Below are 15803 nucleotides of genomic sequence, written 5' to 3' on the forward strand. Positions count from 1 at the left end.
ATATTTTTCACTTCCAAACATGCCAAACCAAGCTCTTCTTCACTTCTACATCCAGTTCAATTCAATTTTTCGGTGGGAATGCCAATCGTGGCAACGAAAATTCACAGAAATTAAGAGTTAAAAAAAACAGAAAGAACTATTGGCTGATTTATTATGAGAAAAAAATATTATTCGTTGTCTGAAAAAGTACAGCTTATAAGCCAAAGCGAACGGAACGTAAGCTTCTGGAGACCATTTCCCAGCTACGTAGCCATCCTTATCATCACCTCGTCGTCACACACATACGTCGCCACCAGGCGTCCCTGTCGCCTGTCAGCGTTCTCCCCCTGGATGTGTGTGCCTGCAAACAGCAAACCAAAACGGTTTCTGTTCTTCTCAAACTGGGAACTTCAGCGCAACTCACAGCGACGTACGAATACGCCAAAGTTTGTACTCTTCCAGAATTTCAAACAATGCGTCCCTGATGATTGATCGACTAAATAAGGCCGTGCTGTGTGGTGGCACGTCTCGATCGGATAACCTGAACGAACTGCGTGCTTGAAGTTCTTTTGTGGAAGTTTGAATTCTTAGATTGTTATAGCATGTACGATACAGGGCAAGAGATGTACAAACAACAGACTGTGATGGTGTGGCCATTTCAGCCGTCCATTCCAAAAGGAGTTTACTATATCCTGTACAATTTTGACCAGTTCTCTGAACCCTGTATAATTAATTCTTACCATGGCCATATCAATATTCAAATATAAATGAATTATAGAAGATGTAACTGTAGCTACAGGTCATATTTTCAGACTTTTCACTCTGTTGAGATGTCCACACTGGAGACCCATAGTTTACATTACAAATATCTGATAAAAAGGAAAATAAAACAAGCTATGGCAATGCCAGCGCTACGGCATATACTTTTCTAAATGACAATAGTAATCTCTTCTTTGTAAGAGAATACAATATTATTTGCGAAAATATACATCTTGATGCAAACTGAGCCCCGTGGAATCTGCACTCTTCTTCCCCATGTACGAGGCAACACTAATTATTCTTTCAGAAGAGTGGTAGACGACGTGCCTATATGGTAACTTTCACTGTGCTTAAAAAAAACTTGGGCACGAATAATCTGCTATTGATAATGGTAGCTAGTGGTTTGACTTTTGTCGAAACTTCAGTATCACTAGTGAAACTGTAGCTCTTCTATTCGATTTTGTTTTTGTACTGATTGTGACTGCTAGCAAAAAAAAAACTGCATAGCCCTAAGTACATAATAGGGCGTCTAGCAACAGAACTTTTTTTTAAAAAAGAGAGAGATCAACTAGGTCTCCTAATAAGTTCTACACCAAAGCTGTGTATCCATGTTCTACCCTGCGAATCACCTCACCCCCATCGCCTCTATCCGTGAATGTTGCACTGCTGCAAATGTGGCTTATCATAGTTAAGGTACCTGTTCCAGTAATCTCTGTACTTCGGGATAGAAATCTCTAGCCAGGGTTTGAGTTTCCCACTGTAGTGGATGACAGAGGCACTCTCAAGTTCATCTCTTCCTCTGCTGAAGTCATGGCCAAGCCCTAGAACATGCCATCGGCGGTCCAGAGGCAGTGTTCTGTTGTAGAAGATGATCTGACCCAGTGGCAAGCTTCCTGCCTTCCATAACTTCTGAATTTTGCCCTGAAAAATAAATTGGAAGCCAAAGCGAAACAGGGTGTCATAAACAACAAGTAAACGTAGAAATACTTCACATAAAAGCAGTGCTCCCTCAAAATTAATTAATAAGATATCATTAACACACACCAGTTGAAACCATTTATGATAAGTTGTAGTCAAATCCTGTTTGCGCCATTCATTCAGGTCAAATATGTTCATCCCAAATGCAAATGCACAAGCCTTTGGGTCAAGTTTGTTGAAGATGTTTGGATTAGAAAAGTCCACAAGGCTATCCAATCGATGGAAACCTTCACTTGAAGTGCACGTCTCAACAGCACCAATTACTTTACCCTTCATATCTAGATACCATAATCCAGTTAAGTCATTCTGGACTACCACATCATGGTCCAAGAGTACAACCTTGCTCAAAGAGGGGAACACTTCTGGCAAATAAAAACGCAAGTGGTTAAGTGCAGAAGTGTATCTTGGATCTCGAACACCCTTCAGCTTGAATATGGAACTGAAATCACCAGGCAACCATTTCAAATCATCTAGGCTTTTGATTTGGATTGCTGCTGGAGTTGGTGGGTTTGTCAGAAACCACATCATCATTGCAGGATAGTTCAATGCATCAGTTACAATATGTAATATAATCCTTCCAGGATCCTGTAAAATAAAATAGACTGAATCAAAAGAATATTCCAGGATGGAATGAAAGTATCAACAAGTCATACTGAAGAAGTCATAGTGCAGTCCTTCCTTCCATGCTCCTTGCATGTAAATTCTCATCATATAACATAAATAATAAGGTAATCAAAGATAAGTATCCATCCAATGAGTCCCTCAAAATTATAGAAAATGAAAGGCAGGGTAAGTACAGACATGCAGAAAGCATACAGCAGCAGTTGCACATTGAAGTTCCACTGTTGTTTTAATTATATAGTGCATTGAGTAAGCAAGCAGCTCACAGAAAAAGAAAGCCAAGTAATATTGCTTCACGAATCTAAGACCATACCTTTGATGCAGCAATTGTAGAGTTGACAACCACAGCACTTGCAAGCACATTGTCTGAGAATATTGCATAATGATAATAACCATCCAACTGCATGCTGTCTCTTTTAGGGAATTCGCGTTTAATGGGATCTAACGAAAAGTATTCTGCGGTAAGTTGCATTGCTAGGCAGTGATGGCCTTTGGGTAATGTCCTCACAGCAACCTGCTCGAGGAATGAAGATTCACTTTGGTGTGCTCTGACCAATTCTTCACTGTTATGCATCATTGCACGTAGTTTTGATGTCATATGAGAGCAACGTGGGTAGGTCCTCTGAGCCTTGGAAAGGGTCATCTCCATCGCCTTCATTTTTTGCAACGCACTGCATGGTGTTTTTCTTTTTTATGTCAGTAACAGAATTGTTTCTTCCATGAAGCATTTGCATGGTTTAACAGAACTACTTTAATGATCATTGTAACCAAAACTTACCTCCCAGGTACATGGGCACCTCCACTTGAGTGGCTTATTGCCCTTTCGATCTCTTTTATCCTCAATTTCAGTTCTCGAACTAAATGTACACTACCTTGGGGAGAAGCAAAATGCAAGTATGCCTTCACCATGATTAGCTGATCTTGCATCATCCATATCTTTTCTTTAGTGTCCGGGGGAGATTTAGATATCCTTTCATCTTCTTCCGCCGCAGTTTCATCAGTTTTCCCGTCTATCTGCAGAAAGACTCATTGACATTAGTATCTTTAACCGCATTCAGTTGAAACAGGGATTGTACACCTGCTCAGAAACATATTGAAAAGGACAAGTCGTTTTGCAGAGGAAATTGACCAAAACCTCGTAATATTCATTGTGGACTGGAAAAGGTTCAGCCACATATTATACAGTATAAGCAAGAAAAAAAACAGGGGAGAAAATCCTAGTTGAATTACTGTTCCCTGACACATAATTAGTGGTTCCCCTGTCTACTGTAGTCCGGCTTCATATTCAGGCTACAGAATTCAGCAATTTGGCACCACAAACGCTACTTTTTATTAGTACAATTCAGCAGTGGCACTTCTCTACCACACTAACACCCAGGTGACCGGGTCCCAGGAACAACTACTTCCAAGGATGAAATGGAAAAAGTTGTTCCCAGATATTTTTTTCAAAAAACTATATACAATAGTACACTGCTCATAGATAATCCCAACAAACAACATCACAGTTGCCACGAATTACCTCTTCGGTGACGACACTCAGCCTTCTGGCCTCTCGAATCCGCCCCTGCAAAAAAAAAAAAAAAAAAAAAAAAAAAAAAAAACCAAATTCACATTCAAGACAAGCGAAGCGAACCAGGATGGAATCGACAGAACTGAAGAAGGAAAGGACCAGAATCAGGTCAGGATCGTCGTCTGGGGCAACAGTCCCACTATCACCTGGTGCACCGACAGGCGGGCCCCACCGCCCCCACCAGCGCCGCGCTCCCCACCTGCACGCAAAGCAGGTTCCCATCGGTATCAGCAAGGCAAATTAAGCACACGCCAAGCGCACCACTGAACCCGGCGCTCCCAACCAAATTAGCGCGACGGGAGGAGCGAGGCAGGTCGCTGGACTCACCGCCGGGGCCGGCGGAGCGGGCGCGGCCGTCGGGGAGCGGGAGGTGGAGGAGCGCGAAGACGAGGCCGCAGGCGGTCGCGATCAGCAGCACCCGCAGCACAGCGGCCGCGGCGGACTCCCTCCCGCCGCCGGCCGCCCACATCGCGCGCGCCGCCAGTACGTTGCCAGCCGCCCACCACGCCACGCGGCTCTCCAATCTCGGGCACAGCGCCGCCCACGCCGCCGGAACCGCTCTCGAATTCGGCCGCCCGCCTACGGCTACTGGGAACTGCGTGAAACTGTGAGAAAGCGTAGCAGGCGGGGGGGGGGGGGACGGGGGGGTCATGGGGGCGGTGGTGCGTGTCACTGACGGGTGGGGACGGAGAAGGAGTGGGCCCGGTGTCAGGGAGGCATAGTGGTGGTGGGGTCTGGGGATACGTGGGCTCCGATCCGGGTGCGCGAGACGTTTGTCTTTCGTGCGTAGGGGCGGTTGTCAGGACACGCTTCTGGAAATCCAATTTTTTTTTTCTTTAGGCCTCGTTTAGATTGCAAGTTTTTTTACTCTTTTTTTATCATATTAAATCTTGGATATATATATGGAGTATTAAATATAGATAAAAAAATAACTAATTATACAGTTTGATTGTAAATTACGAGACGAATCTTTTAAGCCTAGTTAGGCCATGATTGGACAATAATTGTTAAATACAAACGAAAGTGCTACAGTGCCAAATACTGGTTCCTAACCCCAATCTAAATCAGGCCTTATTATAGTTTCCTTCTTTTTGCGGTCGTTTTCAGCTTGTTCGCTCGATCATATTTAGTATTTAGTTTATAAGTTATAGTTTATCAGCTAACGAATAGTATTTTTCTCTCATACCAAATCAGTCAATAGTATTTTTAGCTTGGACTTATAAACCAGACAAGCCTAAACGAACACGGTGGTTATCTCAAAAGTGTTAAGATGTGTTTCCTTGTGTATGAGCAATCACGATTATCCCTTCCTCTTCTGCACTGTGGGTGGGGTCCACTGGCTTCCTACACTCAGTTTTCAAATTATGAAAATAGTATTTGAAAGAGTGGGGAATGTTTTTTGTTTCGAAATTTCCAAATTGCAAACACGTCTTGTACCACGGGTCCACGCATCAAGTCCTCAACATAGGCTGTCTCATTGTCCAGCAGAGCTAATACTAAAAGAATAGTTCGTGCAAGTTGGCCGATCCTAGTTTTTAGTAAAGCTAGCTCGAGTTATGTGCAAGTTGTGATCGAGTATTTTAGATGAAATATACAGAGATTTAAACTACATTGTTTTAACCCATAAAGTTTGATTTTTTTGTAGAAAATATAAAAGCTATAGCTCGGTTAAACATAACCTTCAAGGCAAATTAGCTTAAGACTTCTCGAGAACATAATTTTGAAATGGAATTTTTTTTGGTGTGTGTGTGATTGAACTTTTGGATCTTTGAGCTGCATGGCTAGCGTTTGAGAGCCCCTTCCTTCTTCGTGACTCCAGGACCACATGGAGTGTATGTAACGTAGTGCCATGCACGAAAACATGATCGACACAGCTGCACTCAAAACTGAGTGTCGCCTCGATCCAACAAGCCATGCATGTGCGCTTCTACAGTTCTACTCACCAGCGGGCTCGGTAGTCAACACGTACTCAAGTAGCCTGTTCGGTTGGCTGGTTCGTATCGTTGCTGGCTCGTAAAGAAGTACTGCTGGTTGATTTGTATGAGAGAAAAATGTTGTTCCAGCTAGAAATTTATGATCATTTACGACAAGCCACGGCCAAACGAACGTGAGGAGGATGGTCACGTGCATGCCAACTTCGCTTGGTTTCAGTGGGCTCATGGCTCGTCTCTTGTCCTTTGCTTGCATCACATCCGGGGTCAGGTAAAGTACGTATATTCTGTGCCTTCAACTTCAACCGGTTGATTAAGTACACATCTTATGGATTCGGACAGTGGATTATCCTGCGTTTCTTCTAGCACAAACTACAGTGCTCAGTGATGCTGCTTTCGCTTTGGTTCGTACCTGACCTGACCAAAGCCACGTGTGTCCAGCGAGGTGTCCTGAGTCCTAAAAACCGGGTCCAAAATAAGGACATGGTCGGTTGATGCCAAACATTCCACAAAATTTTGCTAAGGGCATGTTTAGATTCCAAAAAATTTTGTGTAGTACCCGTCACATCGAATCTTGCGGCACATGCATGGAGTACTAAATATAGACAAAAAAAACTAATTACACAGTTGGATGAGAAATCGCGAGACGAAACTTTTGAACCTAATTAGTCCATGATTAGACACTAATTGCCAAATACAAACGAAAGCGCTACAGTAGCCAAAATCCAAAAAATTTTGGATCTAAACGGGGCCTAAAACAGGTCAGGTGTATAGTGTACTCTTTCCGATGCATAAAAAAAATATAATTATACGATTCATGCCAGCCAAATTAGTTCAAGTTTGACCTACTTTATAGTAAATAGTATTAGTATTTATGTCTTTAAATAAATTTATCATGAAAATATATTCTATAATTAATTTAACAGTATTTATTTTGTACCCTAAATGTTACTCCTATGTACTAAATTATAAAACGTTTTGGCTTTCTATGAATCTAAAAATGACAAAACGTTTTATAATTTGCGATGAAGGAAGTAGAACTTTTATATACATAATTTTGGTCAAAGTTTAAATCATTTGACTTCTCGAAGTACGAGAATTGCAATTTTTTTGGAAGGAGGGAGTAATAACTTAGGCTTAGAGCGGATTAGAGTGGAACTAAATTATGAATTGAGGCAAATATGAGTTTAGACAGAAATAATACTAACAAAAAAACTCATAATTCGTTTTTTAAGAAGAAAAGGATAACTCTTGCTATGGCTCTATCAAACAGGGTCTTACATCGTGGAAAGCTGATAATGGAAACGCTCATAGGTATTTAACAATCCGATTCGTTGGCTTCTTGTAGGTTTCAAGAGCTCTATTATATTATAACGCTCTCAACTTTATTTTTGCTTGGTTGTCATTTTATTATGGCACGTTTACATTTATAACAAATAAAAAATCCATGATTAATTATTGATATAAAAAGTACATCAAACGCGAAAATAAAGTTAAAGTTTTGGGTCAGCTACGACGTGCTTCATTGTTTTTTTTTCTGCCAGTAAACTTACTCTGCCTGTACCTGTTCAGCTGGTATTAAAGCTGACTGATAAGCTGACTGAACTGTTTTGTTGTGAGAAAAAATACTATAAGCCAGCTGATAAGTTTAAGCGAACAGACCTCATGGTTGTTAAAATATACTTTTACGTCCTTTTAAGATCTGTACTAAGAAGCCTGAGTCTACGCGGTTTTAGTAAATAGTCTACGTGTTTATGTTTTTTTATATTTAATGAATCTTATATGATTGTGATTTTGACAAGCTTACTCTGTAGCCTCTATTGGCACGGATCGATAGCCCGGGGCCAGTATTACTATGTTTCTCCGAAATGCTTTGGGCAGGACGACCGTTTCGTCTGGACGCTTTTACGTTGGTGGGTCTTATGCCCGCCTGAACGGCCCAACACTGCCATCTGCACGCACGCATCTATCTGCTCGAAAAAAATCTCCACTCGCACTTTCCTCTCGGATCATCGCTACGCCCGCATCCATTCTCGAACCCACACTTGAATCGTTGTCGCGGCGTTATCCACAGCGACCGCGCTGCCGCAACGCGACCACGTTAGAGCCCCACCCGCTTCCTTCCTATATCCCCACCGCCACTCACCACTCGCCGCCGAGTTCTCCGCGCGCGATGTGGCGTGGTCCACGACCACTGCTCCCGCGTGGCGTTCTTCGTCACGCCCAGCCGCCTGACTACCGCCATCCTCCTTCTCCACGGCATTCGAGCGCCGCTTGCTGGCTACCGCAGTTATCCAAGTAGGTCGTGGTCGTCGGCGGTGCCGTGTTTCAATTGTTTCAGGTGTTCCAGAAGTATGTTTTCAAGTGTTATGTTGCGTATGTTGCAATGGTATATAAGCATGTTGCAAGTATATGTTTCAAGTGGTGTATCAAACGTATATTTCAAGTGTTTCATCTGAATGTTGCAGAAGTATATCGGGATATTGCATAAAATGCATGTTGCAAGTGTATGTTTCGAGTGTTTCATGCGTTTTATACGTATGTTGCAAAAGTAGATGTGGATCTTGCATGTGTTTGCAATATCTTTCAAGTGTTTTTAGGTGTTTTTGCAAGTGTTTCAGACATATGTTGCAAGTGTTTCATCTTGATGTTGCAAAAGTAGATCTAGTGTTGAACATGTTGCAATGAGATCACCCGCGCGCAGCCGCCTGTTGGAGCTGCTGGGGCACCACTGAGAGGGTGCAGACGGTCCCCGACTACATGCGCGTAGAAAGAGGAGGCGCAAGGGGTCTCCGTGTGTGTTGGTCGGGCGAGCGGCACATGCGGTCCGGGTGGCGCGGGCCTTGCGTGGGCACGGAAAACAGGTGTAGGCGCAGGAAATGGGTTGCTAGCACGGGCGTCCGTCCGGAGTTCGGGCGCTAGCAATTCCGAACAATGTAAGTACTTGAATCGCTTTAATCCAGCCGTAAACCCGGAAGATTGCGTATGGAACGGATACCTCTGCACTTTCAAGCATAGGATCCAGAATCGAGCCATATGCGAACACGGTGGATTTGTCATTTATCCATCGTTTCCGTGCTTCCTAGTCCTGGCTTGACGCTTTGGCCCGGAGACCGCAAGTCCGCAATACGAGGGCGTCAGCCGCAGGGTTCGCCGCGTCAGGCGCTCTGCGATGCGGCCCAGCACAGCAGCATCCACCCGCATCCGCTGCGCGGCAGCAACGCCAAGCAGCGTCAAACGAGAGCCAACACGTGGATACGAGCCGTATACACGCGCCTGCCAGTGCCAGCCATTGAAGCCTGACGAACCCCGTGACGGGCTGACGGCGATACATCAAACGAACGGTTGTACTAGGACTCATTTACGTGCTGAGCCGTGCGGCTGTACAGAGCCGTCTAGCTAGCACTGCCAGTACGGGAGCTCGCCAGCTCAGGTGGCTGCTCGGTGTGCGAGTGCTGCCCACTGTCACTTGCCTCGTTACATTTGCCATCCCATTCCCCACACGAGCCAGCACCTTCGTCTAACCCGTGGTTTCCTCTGTCAGAAGAACTGAAACCTACTTCGCCAGCGCGAAAGTCAGCGGCGGTAGCCGCCTCATCATCGTCGTCATAGCCGAAAGCCTCGTCGTCCTCGCCATCGTCGTCATCTTCGTCGGAGTAATCACCAACTTCATCGTCTGAGTCAGGGTAATCGGCCTCGTCGTCCACGGACTCGCTGCCATCCTCGGCGGTAGCACCGGCGACCTCATTATCGAGGCGCTTGAGGTAGGCCTCGTCGTCCTCATCCTACACGGCGAATTCGTGAGCGTTTACCAGGATCTCAGCGGGGTACTGACAAGAGATGAGCTCAATCGAGCACGCGGCCGTAAGAGTCCATCGCACTCACCTCCATGTCTTCCTCGTCGCTCGAATACGCGGCATCCAGTTTGGCGTACAGCTCCTCGTCTCCTTGGTCCTTCACGTCTTCCATCTGGACCTGAAAAAGAATCAATATATACAATAGTGGCATGTAAGTACCTATTATATATGTATGGTATGATCACGTTTCACTCGAGAGAAAATTGTTTCGCTACCATACGCACCAGTTCTGCTTTAAGCTGCTCCACCTTTCTGTTTAGCTTTGCAAAATGACGACTCAGGGCCTGTCACAAAATTAAATTGCGAGAACGGTATAAGTGAAGGGAAAAGAAGGATGAAGACGAATGAAGGTTTGTCATTAGAAAAATGTATGCCAGATAAATGGCCATGATTAAAACAGAACACGGGATATGGTGCTGTAAGCATAATCTGTTCCCTTGTTTTGGAACACCCAACATATGTAAGCAGTAAGCTGAACTTTGAGTAAACCACCACAAAATCGAAACAGTATACCTGATGTCTCTGAAGCTCAATGGATCTGGCCAAAGCCTTCCGCTTTGACAAGAGATTTCTAGGCCTGAGCGAAGAAGGGCGCCGATAGTTCATCCCGCGGAACACAACAATGGCGTAGCCTTTGGAGACTTTGTCAACTGAAACTAGAATTCCGCCGCTCTCGGCCTCAAGTGATAGTGCTATCCTCTTCACGTCTGCAAAAGACTTTGCTTTCACTAATATCTTCACCAGCTCCCTGTACTTCCAGTGCAAGTGCATGTTCTCAATTGTGCCGTCAAAGACTCCTCTTCTGCCTGCAAGTGGTCGGAAGAATTAACATTGTTAGCAAGTAAGAAAGATACAAGAATCATTTAAGGACATTAGATCTCATGCCAGTAATATAACTGGTCAGGTTATTAAAATAAAGAGGTGTAGTAATGCTTCCAAAAAAATAAGGAACCGCAAGGAATACAAATAGTTTCTAATCGAAGAATCCAATATTCCAATGACTCTGAGAATGGTAATATAGATTACTCCCTCCATTCGTTTCTAACTGCTATTTTAGGAATGGAGAAGTCTACATTTTATAAGGTGCTACAACTTTTTTGCATTTGACCTACATCTTCATAAAACATGCATACTTCAATGCGTGCAACATCTATGCTACTCAGTATCTTTGCTCATCAGCAACTAAGAATAAAAAAATGAAGGGTTGAAGAGACAGGCAATCTGAGGTAGCAACAGACTAAAAATGTAATAGGACATATGTGTCCTCTGGTGACTGTTTCCCAGTAACTGTGCAAAAATCCAACACAAAAAAAGACAAAGGAATTACCGAGGAGCAGAAATGCCTTCATCCTTAGACCAAGTTTCCGAAACATGAACCTCTCTTCATCTGTTATTGTTTCAGGTCTGGAATCTTCAGTTGGCCTCAGGGCTGTCTCAACCTTTCCTAGTACCCTTTCAGCTTTCTCCATCTTTTTCTGTGCCTGTACATAAATAAAGTGAAATTGGTTCGATTCAAATCATGTAACTTCCATCTTCCAATGATACAATGCATACAAGAGTTTAGCCACACAAGCTTAGATGCAACATGATCCTATATTACTTATGACAACAACAACAACAAAGCCTTTTAGTCCCAAGCCAGTCGGGGTAGCCTGGATTTAAAATGCAACAAGAGCCACCAACAAGAAGAGAAAAGAAAACGCCATAAACTACTTGTCATACTAAAATTATGCATCTGCACTCTGCCATATTTTGGGGGGGAATATAAGTTCTTGACATATTTTGGACATCATGAGGCACAGATAAAAAAAAAGTGTTTCCAGAAGATAAGATAGAATCTAACGAAGTGAACTTAGACTATTCAAACTTGGTCACTTACAAGTGAGAGCTTCCACTCTATCTTTCTTACGAGGTCAGCATGCCTTGCAGCTTCAACAGTTCTTGCCATTTTGTCCTCATGATTCTCATCAAGTTTAGTTCCATATTTAGAGTTAGCCTCCAGAGTCTCTCCTAGAGTACCAGCTACAGTAGGCTGTACATATGTCTCAGCACTTGAAGAAAAATAAGACGCTGCCTTTCGCCGTGCTTCCTCTTCATCTTGAAGTGACTTTGCTAATCTTTCCCTCTCTAGCAGCACCTCTGCAAGTTCTGAGGACAGGAAATCCTTCCCTCTGTAGAAGACTATAAATTCATTGTTCCTTGAAAGCATCACGCCACCTGTTAATTTCTGATGTTTGTTGAAAGAAAAAATTAGCTATGAATCATTAGTTCACTACAAGACCTACCTAAAAACTTGAACAAATGGATAAGTGAAAAGAAAAATAGCAGTAGCAGATTGTTATCTATAACAGGGAGCCAAATATAAACATTAATGTTTTGGTTCATAATCTATGTTCCAGAGGACCACAACTCTCATCGATTCAATCTTTCATAAAGGGCGTACCCAGTGCAGAGAGCTCCTGCTCTGTGCGGGGTCTGGGGAAGGGTGTCAGTGGCAAGCCTTACCCTCGCCTGTGCAATGCGAGGAGACCGCGACTTGAACCCGGGACCTTCCAGTCACAGGCGGTAAGACTCTACCGCTTGCACCAGGCCCGCCCTTCCGATTCAATCTTTCATAGAAACAACGTATTTTTCATGCAAAATCAGCCAACATTTTTATTGATCAAGAGCCCAAATAAGTACATAGGTAGCATTAATGCTCATTTCGAATACTAAGAAATAAAATACAAACTTCAAGCTGCACAAAATGGATGAATACGACAGTTGCAAAAGAAAACCTAGGACTTCGAATCTGCAATGAACTGTTGCTAATGATCAATTAACATTTCTAACTAGGATACACATATTTACATATGCTTCCCAAATTGTACAAATCTAACAAGAGACACTTTCTTTACTTACTTTAATATCTTCAGCCATCCTCTCACTGGTGGTAAGCTGTACTCCTCTCTTCAAAGCAACTTTAGCAATAGAACTTTTCTCCCACAACTTTACCATAGCATTAGCTAAGCCTTGCAGTTGTCTGCTTCGTCCTAACATCCAATAGTAAGGGTGAAATTAATATTAGTACAATGGATTGACAAGTTCATAGTTTAACTAAAGCATAAGTGCATAACAGAAGTTACCAAGAGCAAAGTGAGGAGGCAGTCCCCGGGCAAGACGGCGTAAATTGGTAGTGTCCATTCGGCTAAGAGATGGCCGGACACCAAATGGCAAAACTCTGAAAGGGGGCTTGTAACCTGGCACGGTTGCAGGAAGTAAATCTGCATCTACTGGCAACGGGTCAGATCCAGGCCAGTCAGTGTATCTTGGGCCAAGTTCATCCAATAGTTTGTCAATTTCATCTTCATACTTGATTTCTGGTGCTTGCACAACTATTTCCTCTTTCCCAGCATTAGAAACTAAAGGTCCATTGCTATCTTGTACACTGTTCACTTTCTCAGTTGGTAGCAAGGAAGGATTAGGAGACCCTTTAATTGGGGACTTCATAGAAAGAGACTGTGAATTCTTTTTTGACCCCTTCGTGGATTCTGGTTCATCATAATCTACTCCCCTATACAGAGAAACAGAAGTCCCTGATCTCCATATTACTAATCCTCCTGTTTTTCTCTAATCACCACCATTAAAACACACACAAAAAAGGAAGAAAGTATGTCAGATGACAACCACTTCAAATATCTGAAGAGAGATGAGTTGAGAATCAATCAAAGCCACTATATTGAACTTAGATTTTTATTAGTACTATTTTGTGAACAACACAATTCACAATAGAATATTTTGCGAACATTTCATAAGGTTTGAAAAGCACAGTGTTTTTCAAAGATCTAATTGTACACTGAACATACTGTAGTAGTTATATCCAAACATTCCATGATATTATCCACAATACGATTTTGCTAGTATCTTTTCTCAACTAAACTTAATTATAGCAACAGAATGTAATGCTCATTTTCAAGTCAATTTTACAGTGGGAAAGAACCATAATAAGTGGAATGGTAGAACTTGATAATTAACATCATAAACATGAATCGTATAGAGTTTTCAAGCACCGACAAGATGCAACTCATTGTTATCCTGTCCCTTGCTGAGAGTAACTGAGTTACGAGCTATGTGGTGTTTCACTTCTACAACCTAACTCAGGGAAACTAATGGAGAAATTGGGCACAACTGCATAGTGACAAACACATATTTCAACAGGGAGCAGTTTATGCCTTGGGCTGATGGGGCTAACAGAGTAACAGATAGCATAGAGGAATTCAGACAAATAGATAGGTAGAGTAGACTCATGATTCTAGTTCAGTGCTTAGCATTTGTTGCCAATTATACAGACAATAGTAAATCAGTTCTGGATTTTTTTTTCCAAGACACATTAACATGTTCTTCTCCTTCTTAGTGTGCAAAGGTGTACAATCCTATTGTGTATCAAATAAATGCTAAAACCACACCACAGTAATTATAGACTGCTTAGGTATCAATGCAAGCTATGGCTATGCAAGTTGAACAAGTTGCCATATCCTTTCAAGTACCTATCGGTACAGACGCATATTGTAGCTCAAAGTTGTTTTCTACACATCAACCAATACTAAACTAGGTTGATAAAAGGGTACAATTCTGGCGGAATCAGAATGAACCTCGAGTATCTCGTGGAAGAGGCGCATATTGAGCGCCGGCGTGCCGGAGACCTTGACCCTGACCACCTCCTCCGTCTTCCATTTCTCCTTAATCTTCTCCACGATCTCACGCGTGACCCCGGCCCCGCCGACCTTGGTCCTGGACTTGATCCTAATGGCGGCGTGCCGCAGCCGCCTGAGCTCCGCAGCGGGGAGCGTCAGCTCCGCCATCCACGCCGGCGAGCGCGTGGCCCGAGGCGCCGCGGCCTCGGGCGGCGGCGGCATGGGGCGCTCCCACGGGAAGCGAGCGTCCCCGAGCGCGCGCTCCTCCTCGTCGGCGGCGTCGAACCCGCCGCGCGCGTTGGGGAGCACGCCGTCGTCGGCGCGGAACACGTCCTCGACCGACCCCCGCGGCGGGTGGTGCGGGTGCGGGGAGGCGGCGGCGCGGGGGTCCTCGGCGGGGGAGTAGCCAGCGCGGCGGAGGCGGCTGAGGATGAGGGCCATGGTGGAGCGACCGGAGGCGCGGCTGGTGCCGATGGCGTCGGAGTCGTCGGAGTCAGACGACGTGGGGGGCTCCGGGCGGAGGTCGAGCGCGGAGGGCGGCGGCGCGCGGAGGCGGCTGCGCTGGCGCGGGTGCGACCAGGCGGAGAGCCACGGGTACGGGGCGGAGGTGGAGAGCGGGAGGAGGAGACGGAGGCGAGGCGGGTGGCGGAGGTGGCACGCCGGGGAGGACGCCATGGCCGCCGCGGCCATGGATGGTGGTGGATGACGGTTGGTGGGGGGCGGGGTTTAGGGGATTGGGGATATTTTTGTCCGTTCGATTTTGATGCGCGTTTGGGCCGTCCGACCGCGGATAGACGGCTGAGATGGTCGACAGTCGAGGGCTCGGGGCCTTCAATTTTGATTTGCGTCGGACTGCTGTCAATATCTGATTTTGAATTTGAGCGTTTGCTTCCGCGACACTGCTGAACATGTAAGCTTGTTTTTTTTTCTCCTGCAAAATTTGTTGGTTTGTTCCAAGACTGAACAGAAATTTGGATGAAAAAATTCATTCGTGGTGAGTTTCAATTCCAGGTACTCAGGTTCCCCCATGGGCCCGTACAAAACATGGGCCAAACCCACAAACCCAGACTGTGCGCAATTGCCCTCCTGAAATTATTATATATACACGTTTCCTATTAAGTTATCACAAAGCATCGATACCCACCCGTATGATTTTACTTATGATTTAAAATAGACTGTAACTTTTAGACATATGACATTGTAGCACAGCCAGAAAACATTTTTCACGTAAACCAATGACATGGCGTGACCAACTAAGAGCATCTCCAAAAGATTTGCCAAAAAATAAATAACAAAATTCATGATTTAGTCATTCTCTAAAATAGAAACCTTTAAAAAAAACTAGAGTACTTCAACGGCCTCTCTAAATTATATTCTCCACTCTATATTCAAAACAGCCACGTTATTTGTTTTTGTTATAAAACATGTTGCCAGC

At 44.2% G+C, this 15803-nt stretch overlaps 2 protein-coding genes across 2 annotated transcripts; both read right to left on the reverse strand.

Annotated features, from left to right (window-relative positions):
* Positions 1 to 745: 745 nt before the first annotated feature.
* Positions 746 to 4511, reverse strand: LOC136482525 (probable galacturonosyltransferase 4). Its single transcript, XM_066479730.1, has 7 exons — positions 4235 to 4511; positions 4054 to 4106; positions 3857 to 3901; positions 3116 to 3351; positions 2651 to 3008; positions 1783 to 2301; positions 746 to 1659 (listed from the first exon to the last, which is right to left on the reverse strand). The coding sequence occupies exons 1-7, from the start codon at positions 4374 to 4376 to the stop codon at positions 1384 to 1386; spliced, it is 1629 nt and encodes a 542-aa protein (XP_066335827.1). The 5' UTR covers positions 4377 to 4511; the 3' UTR covers positions 746 to 1383.
* A 4446-nt stretch (positions 4512 to 8957) lies between these two features.
* LOC136482526 (CRM-domain containing factor CFM3, chloroplastic/mitochondrial) lies at positions 8958 to 15073 on the reverse strand. The gene is made up of 9 exons (XM_066479731.1): positions 14327 to 15073; positions 12821 to 13304; positions 12597 to 12727; positions 11575 to 11922; positions 11023 to 11176; positions 10209 to 10501; positions 9920 to 9979; positions 9724 to 9813; positions 8958 to 9623 (listed from the first exon to the last, which is right to left on the reverse strand). The coding sequence occupies exons 1-9, from the start codon at positions 15056 to 15058 to the stop codon at positions 9234 to 9236; spliced, it is 2682 nt and encodes an 893-aa protein (XP_066335828.1). The 5' UTR covers positions 15059 to 15073; the 3' UTR covers positions 8958 to 9233.
* Positions 15074 to 15803: the final 730 nt, after the last annotated feature.

Source organism: Miscanthus floridulus, chromosome 9 (genome assembly GCF_019320115.1).
Source record: "Miscanthus floridulus cultivar M001 chromosome 9, ASM1932011v1, whole genome shotgun sequence".
Lineage (NCBI taxonomy): Eukaryota > Viridiplantae > Streptophyta > Magnoliopsida > Poales > Poaceae > Miscanthus > Miscanthus floridulus.

Bases quoted from the DNA above. Each gene is read 5' to 3' on its own strand.
- LOC136482525 (XM_066479730.1), bottom strand. From the start codon at position 4,376: ATGTGGGCGGCCGGCGGCGGGAGGGAGTCCGCCGCGGCCGCTGTGCTG. The intron at 3,902-4,053 runs GTGATAGTGGGA...TTTTTTTTGCAG, and splicing joins CCCGCCTGTCGGTGCACCAG to GGGCGGATTCGAGAGGCCAG. The intron at 3,009-3,115 runs GTAAGTTTTGGT...AACACCATGCAG, and splicing joins GGTGCCCATGTACCTGGGAG to TGCGTTGCAAAAAATGAAGG.
- LOC136482526 (XM_066479731.1), bottom strand. From the start codon at position 15,058: ATGGCCGCGGCGGCCATGGCGTCCTCCCCGGCGTGCCACCTCCGCCAC. The intron at 13,305-14,326 runs GTTCATTCTGAT...GGTGGTGATTAG, and splicing joins TCTTCCACGAGATACTCGAG to AGAAAAACAGGAGGATTAGT. The intron at 9,980-10,208 runs GTATACTGTTTC...ATTTTGTGACAG, and splicing joins TTGAGCTTCAGAGACATCAG to GCCCTGAGTCGTCATTTTGC.